At 34.5% G+C, this 19,041-nt stretch overlaps 1 protein-coding gene across 3 annotated transcripts in view; it reads left to right on the forward strand.

The window, feature by feature from the left end:
• ABCB7 (ATP binding cassette subfamily B member 7) overlaps positions 1 to 19,041 on the forward strand; it is a 124,196-nt gene that overhangs the window by 21,301 nt on the left and 83,854 nt on the right. For 2 of the 3 annotated variants that reach the window (XM_003802223.2, XM_023508291.1), the window contains exon 2: positions 18,047 to 18,127. In XM_003802223.2, coding sequence (XP_003802271.1) covers positions 18,047 to 18,127 — 81 coding nt within the window. The remainder of the gene's footprint in view (positions 1 to 18,046; positions 18,128 to 19,041) is intronic. The other variant, XM_023508290.1, reaches the window with a different exon arrangement.

Below are 19,041 nucleotides of genomic sequence, written 5' to 3' on the forward strand. Positions count from 1 at the left end.
GATATTACTGTAATTGCCAAGGAGGTCTTCATAAAGTCTTTTCCCAGGCCAGTTTCAATAAGCGTTTTCCCCACACTTTCTTCTACAATTTTTATTGTTTCATATCTTAAATTTAAATCTTTTATCAGTAAGAGTCAATTTTTGTCAGTGATGAAAAGTGTGGGTCCTGTTTCAGTCTTCTCTGTGTGGTTAACTAGTTCTCCAAGCACCATTTATTAAATAGGGGTTCTTTTCCCCAGTGCATGTATCCAAATTGGGTATTGAATTGGGTTCTATTATGTGTTGTCTATTCTATTCCATATATCTATATCTCTATTTTTGTGTTAGTCCCATGCTGTTTTGATCCCTGTAGACTTGTTGTATAGCTTAATGTCTGGTAACGTGATGCCTCCAGATTTGTTTTTATTTCTTAAAATTATATTGGGTATTTGGGATTTTTTTCTGGTCCCATTTGAAATGAAGTACTATTTTTTCAAGTTCTTTGAAGTATGACACTAGTGCTTTGATGGAGATTGCTTTAAATCTGTAGATCACTTTGGGTAATGTGGTATGTTATAACTTTTCATCATCCTCAACTGATATTTTGTATCCATCAGTCACTAACCTGGTACTGTCCCCTTTCCTCAACCTCTAGCAAGCACAGTTCTGCTTTCTTTCGTGATGAATCTGACAATTTTATGTTTCTCATATAAATCATAAAGTAATTGTCTTTCTGAGTGGTGTATTTTACATAGTGTAATATCTTCAAGATTCATCCATGTTATAGCATGTGTCAGATTTTCCTTCTGTTTTTAAGGCTGAGGAATATTTTATTGTTTGCATGTATATATTTTGTTTATTCATCTGTCAAGTGACACTTGGATTGCTTCCACATTTTGGATATGGTGAAAAATGCTGCTGTGAACGTGGTATACAAATGTCTGTCTGAATCCCTGCTTTCAATTCTTTTGAATGTATATCCAGAAGTAGAAGGGCTAGATCACATGGTATTCCTATTTTAATTTTCTTGAGCAACTACTAAAGTATTTTTCACAGCCACTGCCCTATTTTATATTCTCACCAGCAATACACAACGGTTCCAGATTTTCCATATCCTTGTTAACTCTTTTTACTTTCTTAGAATACCCATCCTAATGGGTATGAAGTGATATCTCATTGTGGATGTTTTTTGTTGTTCTTGTTTTTCTTCTTATTTTTCTCATTGTGGTTTTGATACACATTTCTCTAATGATTTTGAATATCTGTTCATGTGCTTATTGACCATTTGCATATGTTAGAGAAATGTTTAATTAAATCTTTTGCCCATTTTTAAATTGAATTGTTTGGTTTTGGTTGTAGTTCTTTATATATTCTGGATATTAATTCCTTATAGATAGGATTTGCAAATGTTTTCTCCCATTCCATTAGTTGTCCTTTTATTTTATTAACTGCTTCCTTGGATGTACAGAATCTTTTAATTTGGATAATAGTCCCATTGATGTATTCTTGCTTTCTCTGCCTGTGCTTTTGGTATTATATCCAAGTTATATCCAAGAAATCATTGCCACCTCCAGTGTCATGAAGTTTTTCCCTGATCCTGATTTCTTCTAGAAGTTTTATAGTTTTAGGTCTTACATTTAGTCTTTAACCCATTTTGAGTTATTTTTATACTTGGTGTAGGAATCAAATTTGTTGAAGAGACGATTCTTTCCCCATTGAGTGATCATGGCACTCTTGTCAAAGATTGCATGTGCAAAGATTGCATATGCAAAGACACCATATGCATAAGGTTTATTTCTGGAATGTCGCTTCTGTTTCTTTGGTCTATTTGTTATTTTGCCACTACCACATTGTTCTGATTACTCTAGCTTTGTAATAGGTTTTGAAATCAGGAAGTGTGAAGCTTTCACCTTTGTTCCTTTTCCAGATTGTTTTAGCTAGTTGAGGTCCCTTGAAATTCCATATAAAAAGTTACAATTTTTTTCCTATTTATGCAAAAATTGCTATTGGGATTTAGATCTTTATGGGTTATATGGACCCTCTATAATATAAAGTTTTCCAGCTCATGAGGATGAGATGTGTTTTTCCATTTATTTGTGTCTTCAATTACTTTTAACAATGTTTTATACTTTTCAGCATATGAATCTTTCTCCTCCTTGGTTAAGTTTATTCCTCAGTATTTTATTATTTTTGATGCTATTGTAAATGGATTATTTTCTTTACATAATGTTTATTGTTGGTTTGTTGGTATATAGAAATATAATTGTCTTTTGCTTATTGATATTGTATCCTTCAACATTACTGAATTTGTTTTCATATATATTTTTTTTTTTTGAAACAGAATCTCACTATGTTGCCCTGGGTAGAGTGCCATGGCATCATAACTCACGGCAACTTCAAATTCTTGGGCTTAGGCGATTCTCTTGCCTTAGCCTCCCAAGTAGCTGGGACTACAGGTGCCCACCACAATGCCTGGCTATATTTTTGGTTGTAGTTGCCATTGTTGTTTGGCAGGCCCAGGCTGGGTTTGAACCTGACAGCTCTGGTATATGGGGTTGGCACCCTAGCCGCTTGAGCTATAAGTGTTGAGCCATAGGTTTTTTGTACTTTTTTTTTTTGAGGAGTCTTCAGGATTTTCTGAATATAAGTTCATACTATCTGTAAACAGTGATAATTTTATTTCTTCCTATTAAATTTTCAAGACTTTTTTTTTTCTTGTCTAATCTGGTTAGGACATCTAACACTATATGAAATGGAAGTGGCAAGAGTTGGGCATCCTTACCTTGTTTTTGATCTATATGGAAAAGCTTTCAGTCTTTCACTTTTGTGTATTATGTTATATATCATATATCACCTTTATTATGTTGAAGTAGTTTTTTATTTTTCTATTCTTGATTTTTTTGAACCTTTTTTTTTTATCATGAAAGGGTATTGGATTTTTCAAATGCTTTTTCTGCATCAGTTGAGAGGATTATGTGGTTTCGTCCTTCATTCCATAAGTGATTGATTTTCATCTGTTGAACCATCATTGCTTTACAAGAATAAATCCAAGATTATTAGATTTATAACTAAACTTGCTTCCCTGAACCTACTACTTAGTTTATTTGTAATGTTTATATTTACTTGTATCTGAGCAATTACCCTATTGATGTATTTTTAAAATCCTTGACTTCAACTTTTGTACTTTAAATTATAGTTGGCACATGTGATAGAAAAAGTCTGTGAATAGAAAATAATAACTTTTTTAAGAGCTACTATGATTTCCAGGTTATTAATCATAGGACATACTATCATATTTAAATTTATTACAAGGGCTGAAAACATGTTTATAATTATTTAGTATAGTTGTCCTTTAATCTTTACTTCTACTTATGATTTTATAAAGCTTGAAATTGCATAAGGACTTCATATAGGAATTTTACTTTAAACTAGAATTTTAGTGAATAAAATAGATTTCTGTGAATAAAACAGATCATATGAGAAGGCCAGATATTGTATTCAATCCAAATTTGATTTAAGTAAACTTTGTTTAGTTTTTGATGGCATTTCAAATGGCTTGTTAACTAAGGTTGTAATTGCCAGGAAAGGCAGTTACTTTTTTTAAGTACTTGAAGTGAGTACACATGAGTCATAGATTTATCAGATTTTATGTTAAAAAAGACGTTGGGGGTAATCTATTCCATTTTACTAATTTAATAAGTGAGAAACTAAAAAAATCACAATGAGATGATGAATGAAACAGGGTTAGAATCAAGCTTCTAACTTAGAATGTTTGTCCCACTGTATAATTTTAGAATTTTTTAATTCAATTGACTTCAGACTTTTGTTATATATATTAGCTCTTGTTCAGTTTTTCCTGGAATTCTTACCTAAGAACTGAGAGATGAAAATCGAGAGAGAAATTCAGGAATGTAGCTATCATTCTTTTCTTTCCTGGGGTTGTCTGCTATCAGGAAATTTGAAACCAGCTGAAAAGTTTAGCCAATTTTAAAAGAGAATTGCTAGTAACAGAAGTATCAAGTCACTTCAGATTTACTGTTTGTTCTTTTAGCTGTTTATTTGACAAATACAGGCCAGACTCAGTGGTTAATACCTGTAATCCTAGCACTTCGAGAGGCCAAGGCAGGAGGATTTCTTGATGCCAAGAATTTAAGACCAGCCTGGGCAAATAGAAAGACCCCACATCTAAAAAAAAAAAAAAGAAAAAAAATAGCTGAGTATGGCTGTGTCTACCTGTAGTCTCAGCTTCTTAGGAAGTTGAAGTAGAAGGATTGCTTGAGTCCAGGAGTTCAAGGCTACAATGAGCTTTGATTGCCAACTTCACTCCAGCCTGGGTGACAGAGTGAGACCCTGTCTCTATAAAAAGAAAAAATTGACAAATACTGATAGAAAGACTATACTGTGAACCAGAGAGTATAGGTTGTAGGATCACAGAGAGAAATAGAATTGGTATTTCCCTTCATGGATCAATGGATAGGGAAATAGGGATTCGAACATTAAATGATGAGAAAAAGTTAAAATACAAAATTGAAAAGGGGACAGGTACTACTGAGAAATGCTGTGCTGCCATGAAACTCACAAGTAAAGAGATTTTATCAAGAAAGTTAGGGAAGACTTCTCTGAGATAGTGATGGCTGAGGATGAGTAAGAGTTAACTAGGCAAAGAAAAAAGGAAGAGAATTCCAGGCAGAGGGAAACACATGTACAAAAGTTTTGTGATGATTGGGAGTATAGGAGCACAGTGTAAGGTAAGGCTGGAGAGGTGGATAGAGGCCTAATTGTGACTTTTTGTACAAAGGAATTTTCTTTAAATGACCAATAACCCAATTGCAAGATCGATAAAGAGGTGAATAGTCCATTCATAGAAAAAGAAATAGTGAATAGTCAATAAATATATGAAAAAATGCTCACCTTCATTTTAAAAATAAAAATGTAAGTTGAAAAATTGTCAATAGTGAAAACATTATACAAATCCTCATCCCAGTGTTGCTATAGGGAATTGACTCTTAATTTGCTGCTATTGGAAATGGAAATAGGCACAGCATTTCTAGAGGGTGATATGTCAGGATAGATCCAAAATCTTAAAGAAAAATTTATTCCCTTTGATCTACCAATTCTACTTCTAAGGATTTTCATAAGGAAACAATCAGGAAAGTGCATAAAGTTTTATAAATTAATATAAGGATATCCTTTGTTATTTTTTTTGCATGAAATGAAGTTTATTGAGGAAGAGAAAGATAGGTTTATAGAGCAAGAGCAAGATATAGGTTTACAGAGCAAGATACATTCGCCACAGGCAATGAACATGCCCCTTGTCATTAACAAAAGGCCACTATATTATTTTTAATGGTAAAAGTTGTTTTCAACTTTTATATATAGCAAACGCTAGGAGTGGTTAGATAATTATGGTTCTACCATCAGTTCACTGATGCCAGAACTGATATTTTCTAAAGATATTTAATGACAAGGAAAATGCATATGAAGTAATATTCATTGTAAAAAACAGTATACAAAATTCAATAGGCCAAATGGTTATTTTTTTGGGGGGGGGGGAAATGCAAGAAAAAAGACTAAAAGAAAGTACAACCAAATATGAAAACATTATCTGTCTCTTCTGTATTTTTCTCTATATTTTCTAAATTTTCTACAATGAATCCAACTTTCATTTTTGTGATGCTATAATATAGTAAATATATAGTTTAATAACCTAATTTTTGTTTCTCCTTTGCTGTATCCTTTAACCTTCTCAAGAAAGCAGCTGTCTGAACTTGAGCTGCTTTCTGGCTGTGAGGCTTGGTTTAGAATTAAAAGATGCCAAAATGCTGGCAAGAGATGACTTTAGCTCAGGCGTCCTCAAACTTTTTAAACAGGGAGCCAGTTCCCTGTCCCTCAGACCGTTGGAGGGCCAGACTCCGGGCCCCGGGAAGAGTCGGCTGCTAAGCAGGACAGGCAGCGGTGACAAAAACACCCGGCAAGCCAGATAAATGTCCTAGGCGGCCGCAGTTTGAGGACGCCTGCTTTAGCTTGTCTCTATAGTGCTGCACTCTGCATCCTGAAGAGACAAGGGTTTAAGTGATTTTTTTAAACCTTATGAGATTATATCCTCCTGGTTATATAACTTCTACTTGATTCCCCAATTCTGGTAGCTCATGGGTAAAGTTAAGAATATGGGGAAGAAAAAATGTCCAATGTACACAGCCCTATTATGAAACTAATTTATAGATCTCAAATGAAAGCTACAACATAATTCTAGCCTAAAAATAAAGGGAGGGGGTGGGGGAGGGGAGGGGAGAAGGGCAGATGGGTGGTGGGAGGGTGACTGGAAAGATCACCTATATGGTCTAACAAGGGTACAAGTGAACTTTTCTAGAATTAGAGTATAAATGTTTTAACACAATAACTAAATGACACAAAGTCTGTGTTAACCAGTTTGATGAAAATATTTCAAATTGTATATGAAAACACTACACTGTACCCCATGTTTGCATTAATGTATACAGCTATCATTTAATAATAATAATAATAATAATAATAATAAAGAATATGGAGATTTGGTGCCAGAAAAAGAGAATAGGATGAGAGAAGCACTTTGGTCTTAGTTTCTGTTCTCTTCTAATTTTATTTTTGACTGTAGATGCCTTTTCTTATCTTTTCCACATCCTGCCTTTATATTAAAGAAGGTATCAGAACAAGGCCAGAAATGTTTTTCCCACCTCATTCCCAGTCCTGTCTTAGCCATTTATCCTAGTTATCTATAAAAATGACAGTAGAGACCTTCCAGGTAGAAAGGAATTAAATGAATGTTTATACAGGCATTTCCTCTATGAGACGTTATGTAATTTGGTATGGTAGATATGTGGGACATTATGAAAGTTTTGAGATACACAAAATTCAAGAAACATAAAATCCATACAGATGAAGCCCTTTCAGCAACGCTGATAACTGAGCAAGTTGAAACTTGCATGAATCTTCATGGACTTTGTCAACTGTTTTTCTTGGAAGTGAAATAATGGACCGTAACCTAGTCTGTCCCTTTTGTCTTGCTATAAACTTTATGCCTACATCTGTCAGTTTGAGATTATAAACTTCTAAAGCATGTATTTAAAATTTTTGTTTTGTACAGTGTGTAAGGTAAAACTCACTTTGTGTTGCATCAGTTTAGTACAGTTTGAAAAGTTTAGTATGATAATTTAGAGCAGAGTTTATTAACTCTTGAAACATTCTACAGTGACTTGAAGGCTCTCAGTGCAGCTTATTTTTTTCAAAAAGATGACTCTTAAAATGCTTCTATGAGAGCTTTCAGTTTTTCTTTTGGCATTATGTGAAAATAGGTGTTCTAGCTGTTCTATAAATTGTGGCCAACTTATGGAATTTTGGAAGTGTAGTTGGAAAGAAGAGTAGATATTTTGGGGCAAAACTCATAGGTTGTCAGGGCTCAAACCTAAAGAAAAATGAAAGGGAGGAAAATTAGGACTTTTGAAAAGTGTATATTTTTTGGGGGGTGGTTTTACAATATCCTTTGGAAGAGTCCCTTTTTTTCCATTTGAAGAACTAATCCAATTGTTTTGGGCAATAAAAGTGTTATCCAAAATACACAATTGCATTCTATTAGTATATATATCATGACTGTTCGGACCATGAGGAGATTAATGGAATAGAGATTGGAAACCTTTTAGGCTTGAGTACCATTAGCAGTACTACACTAACAATTATAAAATAGGCAAAAAAAAAATCAGTGAACACATAAAAAAGTGAAACAAACAAAAAAAGGAATAGCAAGGAGATAAGGGAAAACATCTATGTTGAGGGGAATGGCAGATTGCTATCAGAAATTGCCCCAAATGCCTGTATTTACCTACCTCTATATTAGAAATTCACTTTCAGCCTGCTAGAAAGACATTAGATATGCATAAGCTGAAAGGAATTTGGAATTTACAAAACCAAATGTCTTTTTTAAAATAACCTTTTCCATCTAGTATTAAGTAGGAACTCATTAGGTATCATTTGTAAGTCCCAGAGTTGTGTTTGTATTTTATATCAATGTTCTCTTTGTCTACACCTATGTTATTAGCAGATTATGTCTAATAGATGCTACCAAAGTATCCCCTGTTATAAGACTTTGCTGGAATGCTTATCAAGAAAACCTAAGGTGGATCGGCGCCTGTAGCTCAAGCGGCTAGGGTGCCAGCCACATACACTGGAGATGGTAGGTTTGAATCCAGCCTGGGCCCACCAAAGAACAATGACAACTATAACCAAAAAATAGCCGGACGTTGTGGCAGGCACCTGTAGTCCCAGCTACTTGTGAGGCTGAGGCAAGAAAATCACTTAAGCCCAAGAGTTGGAGGTTGCTATGAGCTGTGATGCCAAGGCAATCTACCCAGAGCGACAGCTTGAGACTCTTGTCTCAAACAAAAAACAAAAAAAGAAAACTCAAGGTGTTTAAGATATGACCTTCATAGTGAGCCTTGCAGAATATAACAGGTAAATGAAAATGCTATTTTGTATGAGGTTAGGATAATTTTTCAGGTAAATTAGGTATTGGTGGCAATTTGATGTATACATAAAAAGCAACAAACATAAATGAGCATTTTAGAAAAATATAATGAAACAAAGTGGCAAGTCTAGTACTGATTCAAATTGTCCAGGTATGGAACTGAGAATTAAGAAATGTGTTTAACAGTTCTCTTCCATGTCCACATTAGTGAACATAAAGAGCAAGACTATTAAATTTCCAAAAGTTCAAACTATAAAGTAGCAGAAAATAGATCCAATTTCATTTTCTCAACTTCTTTTACATTATCTAAGCATCCCAGCTACAGTGTGAAATGTGTGATAGTGTCTCCATTCTATGTACAAACGCAGTAGGACTAGGACTCTCAGAGGTACTGAGGGATCATACCAATTTCCTAAAGTTCTTGGGTTCTAATAAACCAGTCCAATGAAATGATTCGCTATTAAATATGTCTAAAATGTATCCCTGGTAAATGCACTTTTAATATGTTAAAGAAAGTTCTCTTTATGCATTTGTGCCCTAATTCATGATTTAAAGGGAATTGGTTCTAAAGTTTTTTCTTAACTTTTAATATTCTTTTTTTTTTTTTTTGAGACAGAATCTCACTGTGTCCCCGCTGGGTAGAGTGCTGTGGTGTCACAGCCACAGCAACCTCATGCCCAATTTTTTTGTTGTTGTTGTAGTTGTCATTGTTGCTTGGCAGGCCTGGGTTGGATTTGAACCTGCCAGCTCTGGTGTATGTGGCCACTGACCTACAGGCGCCAAGCCAACTTACAATATTCTGTCATTGGTTTTTGTTGCCCTGAATTTGGCAAGTGCTTTGTGTTTGTTACTCTAGTAGTAGGCTGCATGGAAACTCATAGTACTTAATTAAAACTTTTGAAGCAGTGCCTAAGTTTCATTATGACAACAATGTTAGGAGAAATGAGCTTCTTATGTGAATGGGAACAAGGAACTTATTTCACAGAAGTTGCATGAAAGGACATAAAAAGCTCTATGAAGAGGTTTTATGCTATCTGCTAGAGAAGTAGAAATTTGGTAAATAAAAAAAAAAACTGAGGAAGAAGGGAATTTTGTGCATTCTTTTTGTGATGGTACTGGTGGAGATTTTTTGATGGAGTACTTTCTTTTGCTGTGTAATTCTCAAAATATTTGGAAATTAAAGGGATTGTAAAAATTATCTACAGGCAGGGATCAGCAGTTTGTGACCCTTGGGCCAAATCCAGTACATCACTTGTTTTTACAAGGCTCCTGTGCTAAGAATTTTTAAAAACCCGAGGCCAGGGGCAGTGTCTCATGCATGTAATCCTAGCATTCTGGGAGGCCAAGGTAGGTGTATTGCCTGAGCCAGAGTGAGACCTGGTCTCTAAAAATAGCCAGGCATTGTGTTGGGTGCCTGTAGTCCCAGCTACTCGGGAGGCTGAGGCAAAAGAATCGCTTGAGCCCAAGAGTTTGAGGTTGCTGTGAGCTGTGATGCCACAACACTCCATCAAGAGTGACAAAGTAAGACTCTGTCTCAAAAAAAAAAAAAAAGAATTTTTAAAAACCCTTTTTAATTGCTGAGAAAACAATCGCAAGAAGAGTAATACTTTGTGATAGATGATAATTATATGAAATTAACATTTCATTGTCCATAAATAAAGCTTTATTGGAACATAGCCAGATTCATTATTTACATTTAATATATGGCTCCTTTCATACTACAATGACAAGAATTGAGTAGTTGTGACAAAAACTATATGCTTGAAAACTAAAAAGTATTTACTCTCTGGAAAAACAAATTAGATGAAACAATCTCCTTTACCATACCATTAAATTATAAAATACTTAGGAATAAATTTAACTGAGGAAGCAAAAGATCTGTATACTAAAATGCTTGTGAAAGAAATTGAAGAAGATACAAATAAATGGAAAGGTATCCCATTTTCATGAGTTGGAAGAATTAATATTATCAAAATTTCCATACTTCGCAAAGCAATATACAGATCCAGTACAATCCCTATCAAAATTCCAGTGACATTTTTCATAACAATATGAAAAATGACAATAAAATCATGTGGAACCACAAAAGACCCCAAATACTCAAAGCAATCTTGACAGTGAGGAGTAAAATTGGAGGCATCATACTTCTAATTTCAAGTTACAGTGGAACCTCTCTAAGTTGACAACCCAAGGGACTATAAGAAACCAGTCAACATATGGCATTGGTCAACATAAGGAACTTGGCCTACTGTACTGATATGTACATATGATGCGTGGCCAATCTGTGAAAATCAGGTCAACTTAAGGAGGTGGTCAGTGTAAGTAGGTGGTCAACTATGGAAGTTCTACTGTATATTACAAAGCTATAGTAATCTAAACAGTTTGGTGCTGGCATTAAAAACAGACAACATAAGAGTAGAATGTGAACGTTTTAAAGCAATAACTGAGAAAATGACATGAAGGCTGTGTTGACCAGTTTGATGGAAGTATTTCAGATTGCATGTGAAAACCCCACACTGTACCCCAGAAGTGCATTAATGTACATAGTTACCATTCAATAAAAAAAAAAAAACAAACAGACAACATAGGCCAATGGAACAGAATATAGAGCCCAGAAACAAACCCACACATACACAGTCCACTAATTTTCCACGTGGGCACCAAAAATACAAAATGTGTAAAGGAAGCAGAAAGAGGGAAGAGGGTGGGATCTCAGTGTGTGACACACCTTTTGGGGTCAAAACACAATTATAAGAGGGACTTTACCTAACAGATGCAATCTGTGTAACCTGGTATCTTGTACCCTCAATGAATCCCTAACCTAAACAACAATAACAACAACAAAAGAAAAACACCTATAAGAAAAATACTTACAATGTTGGAGTAAAATAAAAAAACAAAAAAGAAAAGAATGTGTAACTGATAGTCTCTTCAGTAAATCATGTTGGGAAAACTGAATATCTACATGCAAAAGAATGAAACTGGACCCTTGTACCATATATAAAAAGCAACTTGAAATGAATCAACATGAAATGGATAAAAGACTTAAACATAAGACCTGAAGTCACATGGGCTCGGTGCCTGTAGCTCAAGTGGCTTAGGAGCCAACCACATACGCCAGAGCTGGCGGATTCAAATCCAGCCCGGGCCTGCCAAACAAAAAACAACCATAAAATAGCCAGGCTTTGTGGCGGGCACCTGTAGTCCCAACTACTTGAGAGGCTGAGGCAAGAGAATCGCTTAAGTCCAGGAGTTGGAGTTTGCTATGAGCTGTGATGCCAACTCTACTCAGGGTGACAGCTTGAGGGTCTGTCACAAAAAAAAAAAAAAAAAAAAAAAAAGACCTGAAGCCATAAAAGGAGAAGAAAACATAGAGTAAAGGCTCTTTGACTTTAGCCTTGGCAATGATGTTTTTGGCTATGACACCAAAAGCTCAGACAATGGAAGCAAAAATAATTAAGTGGGACTATATAAAACTAAAAAGCTTCTTCACAGCAGAGGAAATAATCAACAAAATAAGGCAACCTATGGATTGGGAGAAAATATTTGCAAGCCATATATTATACCTGATATAGGGTTAATATCTAAAACAAAAGCAACATAGCTCAATAGCAAAAAACTCAAATAACCTGATTTTAATATAGGCAAAGACTGGAATAGACATTTTTCCAAAGAAGACACAGAAATGACTAACAAGTATATGAAAAGGTACTTAATAACACTAGTTGGAAATGCAAATCAAAACCACAATGGAGTATCACCTCATACCTTTTGGGATGGCTGTTATCAGAAAGATAAGAGGTAACAAGTATTAGTAAGGTTGTGGTAAAAAGGGAACCCTTGTATTCCATTGGTGGTAATTTAGATTGGTTTAGCCATTATGGTAAACAGTATGGAGGTTCCTCAAAAAAATAAAAATAAAACTACCATATGATCCAGTAATCCTTCTACTGGTTATATACCCAAAGGAAATGAAATCAGCATGTCAAAACAATACCTACACTCCCATGTTCATTGCAGCATTATTCACAGTAGCCAAGATAGTAAATAACTGAAATATCTGTAGATGGGTGAATGGATAAAGAAATGGTGTAAAGAAATATGTATATAAACAGTAGAATATTGTTCAGCCTCAAAGTAGAAAGAAATCCTGCCATTTATGAGACCGCAAATGAACCTGAAGGACATTATGCTAAGTGAAGTAAGTCAGACATAGACCAGTACAGCAAAATATCACTCATGTGGAATCTAAAAAAGTAGAATACATAGAAGCAGAGTAGAACAGTAGTTACCTTGGGTGGAAATGAGAGGCAAATGGGGAAATGTTGGTCCAAAGGTACAAAGTTTCAGTTATGTAGGATGAATATATCTAGAAATCTAATGTACAGTGTGATGACTGTAGTTAATAAAACTGTATTGTGTGCTGGAAATTTACTAAGGAGATTTCAGATACTATCATCATACACAAAAAAAGATAACTGTGTAAGTGGATATGTTCATTTATTTGCCTGAAGTAATCATTTCACTATGTGTATATTTACCAAAACTTGTTTTCCACCTTAATTTATACAATAAAAACAAGTAAAGTCATTTGGCACTTAACAATGGAGATAGGTTCTGAGAAATGTGTAGTCAGGTGGATTTTTCATTGTAGGACATCATAGAGTGTGCTTTGACAAACCCACATGGTATAGCCTACATAGATAGGCTATATAGTATATATAGCCTATTGTTCCTAAGTTAGAAACCGGTACAGCATGTTACTGTACTGAATATTGTAGGCAGTTGTAATAGTGGTAACTGTGTGTATCTAAACATTTCTAAACATAGAAAAGGTGCAGTCAAAATAATCTTACTGAAATACCATGTTACCAGTGGTACCTGTAGCTCAGTTGGCAGGGCACCAGCCACATGCACAGAGGAGTTCAAACCTGACCCTGGCTAGCTAAAACAAAAATGACAAACATTAACAACAAGAAGAAATAGCCGGATGTTGTGGCAGGCACCTGTAGTCCCAGCTATTTGGGAGGCTGAGGCAAGAGAATGGCTTAATCCCAAGAGTTTGAGGTTGCTGTGAGCTGTGATACCACAGTACTCTACCCAGGGTGACAGCTTGAGACTCTGTCTCAAAAAAAAAAAAGAAAAGAAATATCATCTTATCTGTGTATAGTCCATCGTTGAAAGAAACATTGTTTATGCAGCGCATGACTGTAAATATATTTTGTGGTTCATGCCTATAATACTAGCACTCTGGGAGGCTGAGGCAGGAGGATTATTTGAGCTCAGAAGTCTGAGACCAGTCTGGACAAGAGGAAGACTCTGTCTCTACTAAAAATAGAAAAAAAAAATTAACCAGGCATCAGGGCAGTACCGGTAGTTCCAGCTACTCGGGAGGCTGAGGCAGGATTGCCTGAACTTAGGAGTTTGAGGTTGCTGTGAGCCAGACTGACATCATGGCATTCTAACCTGGAACAGAGCAAGACTCTGTGTCCAAAAAAAAAAAAAAAAAAAATGTGTGTGTGTATGTGCATATATATAGTGATAAGTACTTCAGAAAAAATATATGTACATATATTATATATATTTATATATATATAGTGATAAGTACTATTAGCAGAAATAATGCAAGATACTTGGGATAGAGAGGAGTGTGGGGAATTGCTATTCTTGTATATTATACTGCTTAAAGTTAACTTTACCTTTGTTAATAAGTGTTCTTCTAAAAGATATAAAAGTATTAACCATCTGATCCTTAACAGAAAAAAGAAAATTTGCCAACCTTTGCTCTACTAGAGTCATAAAATTTTATGACAGAATTCAACCTGATAATTTTGCAGTCTAATAAATGAAGACTGGGGTGAATTGGGCTGTTTAAAATCCTTATGCTATGCTGCCATTTATCCATTCATTCAAGCATTTATTGAGTTTCTTAATAAAGAAAATCTTGTATCCCTCAAATTTCAGCTGAGAACTCTTAACTACAAAATCTAGGAAAACAGCCCCCATTTCCTTTCTTGTTTCTCCTCTCTCTATACCCCTAGTTTCTAGGCAGGTGGGAAGAAAACCAAGTTTTATGACAGGCCTTTTGTAATTTAAAATCACAAGAGTTTCTCCTTAAGAATATATTGAGAGCTTAATTTTAAATACTTCAGGTTTTGATTACAGATGATTAGTGGTCAGTATTCACAAATGACTTATACTGCATCATGGATGGATAGTCATAAATTTAGTTTTGTTTATGAAGCTTCTGGAATACAGAATATATAATTGACTCCAAAATTTCTGATGGGTCAATAATTTGTAAATTGTTTTTTAATCTCTTTTTATTTATTTATTTTTATTTTTTGAGACAGAGTTTCACTATGTTGCCTGGTAGAGTACTGTGACATCACAGCTCACAGCAGCCTCCAACTCTTGGGCTTAAATGTCTCTTGTCTCAGCCTCCTAAGTAGCTGGGACTACAGACGCCCACCACAACACCTGGCTAGTTTTTGGTTGTAGTTGTCATTGTTGTTTGGCAGGCCTGGACTGGGTTTGGACCCATCGGCTCCGGTATATGTGGCCAGTGCCCTAGCTGATGAGCTACAGGCACGGAGCCTAATCTCTTTTTATTATTAGGTAATTCTTCAAGTGTCATAAACACTGAGCGTAACTTGAGTTATGAATGCTAACTATTATAAAAAAGAATGCAATCATTAGTAACTACTAAATAAATTTATTAATAGATTATTTTTAGTAAAGGCTGAAATTTTACCTTAAATGGAAAATGGCAATTTTAACATGAATAGGTTTCCAATTTTATCAGCCTCTTACTTGAGCCTTGGTCTCATTTACATGGAGATAGTTCTATCTGGTAGATCGATGGTTTTAGTGTCCATATTTATTTTATTAATATCAAATTTCTACATATAGTAAAAACATCGTGCCCATGCAACTGCTTATTGAGGATTAATATTTTTAATGATTATTAGATGAATAATGTTGATCTAAAGGAGAGCATACATTATTATGCTTGGAGTTCATGGAGTCTTTAATAGGTTCTTTCAAAGTTTCTCGTTTTTTATGTTAAATAAACACAACTTTCTAGTGTAAACATTTTAACTTACTGCCTTTTTAAATGGACTGGCAGAGTATCATTTTCAGTATACTAGATTTATTTGATAACTGCATGTTAGTGATATCTATTGCCTTTAATAATATATAGTTTATTATTGTGTCTGTCTTTGAAGGGATGGTGTTATAAATAAATTCAGATGGTAGATTTATTGAAGAAATAAATTATCTCAAGTTTTTAAAAATAAAGTTAATAATAGTAGCCTTTTTATTTCCTAAAAATCATAGAATTTTGGAGTTGGGATAGACCTTAGAGGGCATCTAATCCAACCCTCTAATTTTCAAATCAAGTTTCACAGAATTAATTATTTTCTCCTGTTGCCCACCTCAGTTTGTAAGTGGAAGATACTTTGTTATAACCCTTCAGAGTTCTAAAAGTACAGGCAGTATCCAATTTATAAATGAATTGTATTTCAGAAATATTTTTAAGTTTGTTGTTTAGAACTCATAGCATTTTTCCACAGGAACAGTGTTATAAACATAGAGGGTTTCAAGGCAAGGTGTTAACTTATCATGTGTCTAAAATGTTTACCTTTGCAATGGAAAGTGTTTTAAAAATAATTAGTGCTGGTTATCTCCTGGCAACAGGGAGGTGATAGATAATATTGTAGAAGAGTATGTCAAGGGCTCTCTTTTAATCTGTTATGTCTTAGACTGGGTAGTGAGTATATATGTGTTCATTATATTGTTTTCTGAAGTTTGCTTGCCTGAAATATTTGATAATTTTAACAATGCTGTTTTATTTACAGAAATTAAGTTTGAATATGAACATTTAAAAGTTATTTATTTACCTAGAATACTGATGCTTTAAAAAAATGGTTTGATTAGAGAAGGATGAAGTGGTAGCTGGAAATTCTGAAAGAGATTTATGGATACTTTCAAGGGCTTTGATTTGATGGTAGTTATAATTATTTTGCACAGTATCACTTCAGAATACATGTTCTTACTCATAAGTGTTACCACCAATATCAGTCTTTTATCTAGTGGCCATATACTAGACATGGTGTTGAGAGAAGAAAGAAAACAAAGTGAACAGTCATTAGTTACTTGAGGTAACTAAGCAAGTTGTGAAAGTCTAAGATTATATTGCATGTGGAAGTGTGGGCAAGATTTTGCTTTGATGTGCAATTACTTGAATTTGGAGCTTCTGAAAAAACATGAAAATGGGGAAATAAAGCTTGTATGTATATGGTCTGAATATGGAGAAAAGCAGTACGAAAAACAGTGGAGTTAAGTACCAGAAAGGCATAATTGACAATGCATGGCTTGGTTACTGTTGCAAAAATATTGGAGGGTACACAGTATGGTGTAGGAGTTTGGGTTTGGCAAGAAAGTGTGCAAACAGCCATTGATAGTTTTGAAATTTTTGTAGTTCAATAAATGTTTTATACGTTTATAAATACTCATAAGCAGAAATCAACTATTGTTTGTTACATTCTAGAAAAAAACGAGCTGATTTTCTCAATAATTTGGTAACTTTTATGTGTAGAGGTTGGTTTTTGGTTTATTTAGTATTTTGTAGTGTACAACATTGATTTTTATGTCAAGACCTTAGTCCAGCTATATACATTTACTAGTCATTTACAGTTTGGGGAAAGCCTAAGTATTTCTTAACTTTTAGAAGAGACTTGTCCTCTTTAAGAAGCAATTTTTTCCTCACTAAATGATGGTACATTTCAGAGAGATCTGTGTCCATTTTATGGATTTCTGCATGGTATTACTATGGACAGGTTCTTATTTTGTCGTCTTTCAGTTCTACTTTTGGAACATTATGAGAAAAAATATTGCCACAGTGAAACTTTGAAGTCTATCAGCTACTTACTTAGAAATATTTGTCAAAACTGATCTTGTGACCAGTATCTAAATTTAGCATTCAGATTAAGATAAAAGAGAGAGCAGGCACACAGAAGAGCACAATAAAATGCAGTTAAGGGTGTTGGAACAAAATAGGAATATTAGAAAAGAGCATAGAAACCAATGAAAGAAATGGGGTTGAAGACTTTGAGGGCTTTAAGAAACAAAGACCAAAAAAAAATGAAAACGAAAAAGACAAGAAACTGAAACTTGGAGCGAAAGGTGGTGAAAAGAAAATACAATTTGACCTGTGTTGGTAGGGGGGTGAAAGCATTTTATTGAGGGAAATTGGGAGCAGAGACCAAAGAAGTGCATAGGACAATGAAATTCAAAGTCTTCAGGTAATTGGGACCTTACTCCCCAGACTTTGCAATCACGAAAAATAATTTGAAATTTTAAATGAGTAAAATGAGTAATATAATTTACTTTATACTTGGACCACAAATTTTATTTTTTTAAATCCTTTTAGGCATGTATTAAAAACATAATCATCTCTAACACTGGCTGTGGTTTTAATTTTACATGTGTTTATGAACAAAGGAAATAATCTTTGAATATTAACTGTCTATTCTGAAACTCCTCCCTTCCTTTTCTTCTCTTCAGCAGATCCCAGAGTCATTAAGAAATACTACATGGCAGAGAGTAAGAAAATGTAATTCAAGACAATTATTAGATGCTGCAAAGGTAAGATTAAGTAAACATTTTTATATATAGTTAGGAAAAATGTGCAGGCCCTTGTAGTGTTTTTTTCAAGTTATACTACATATTTTACATTTTTCAAATAATTTCTCTTTTCATGTTTTTTCTCAATATTGGCAAGATGAATAAGAAGGTTTCTGCTATTAGAAATGCAGAGAGAAGTCTTGATATTTTTCTACCCCTGGGAAATCTATCTGAATCTCGAGATCAGTGCCAACTAGAGTAATGGTTTCAGAAAGCTTTTATAAATGTAGTGGCAGCATGTTGATACTGAAATTTATCCTGGTAATTTATATCTGATATATGGAATGCTGTACGTTTTTCAAGTGAATGAAATTTCTTTATCTTTGAAGATGCAGATAGAATGCCAATGGGTTCTAAGCCTGTTAATGTATTTCAGAGGGCTGGCAAGGTTTCTGACACAGAGTACACACTCAAGAAGTGGAACAATAGTCCCAACAATCATCATTATAATTATAGTAATAGTATTAATAGTAGTAGTAGCAGTAAGCTGGTTGAGAAGAGTTAAGAGTGTAAGGAATCAAAGAATAAGATATGAATTTTTTTCTTTGTATTATATTCTTTTGATGCTTTATTATGAAAACTAATTATACATATCTGCCCCTCCCCTGCCTATCTCTCTTATGAATCTCTACACTGTGTTCTTTACCAACTTAAATTTCTTATCTAGACATTCTTAACTACACAAAACTCTTCTTTCTCTTCTTTATTTTGAGACAGAGTCTCACTCTGTCAACCCAGGATAGAGTGCTGTAGCGTCTTAGCTCACAGCAATCTCAAACTCCTGTTCTCAAGGATCCTCCTGCCTCCCAGCCTCCAGAGTAGCTGGGAGTACAAGTGCCTGCTAGAATACCCGTCTAGTTTTTCTATTTTTAGTA

The sequence above is a fragment of the Otolemur garnettii genome, unplaced genomic scaffold, assembly GCF_000181295.1.
Source record: "Otolemur garnettii isolate 467f Iridium unplaced genomic scaffold, OtoGar3 scaffold00239, whole genome shotgun sequence".
NCBI lineage: Eukaryota > Metazoa > Chordata > Mammalia > Primates > Galagidae > Otolemur > Otolemur garnettii.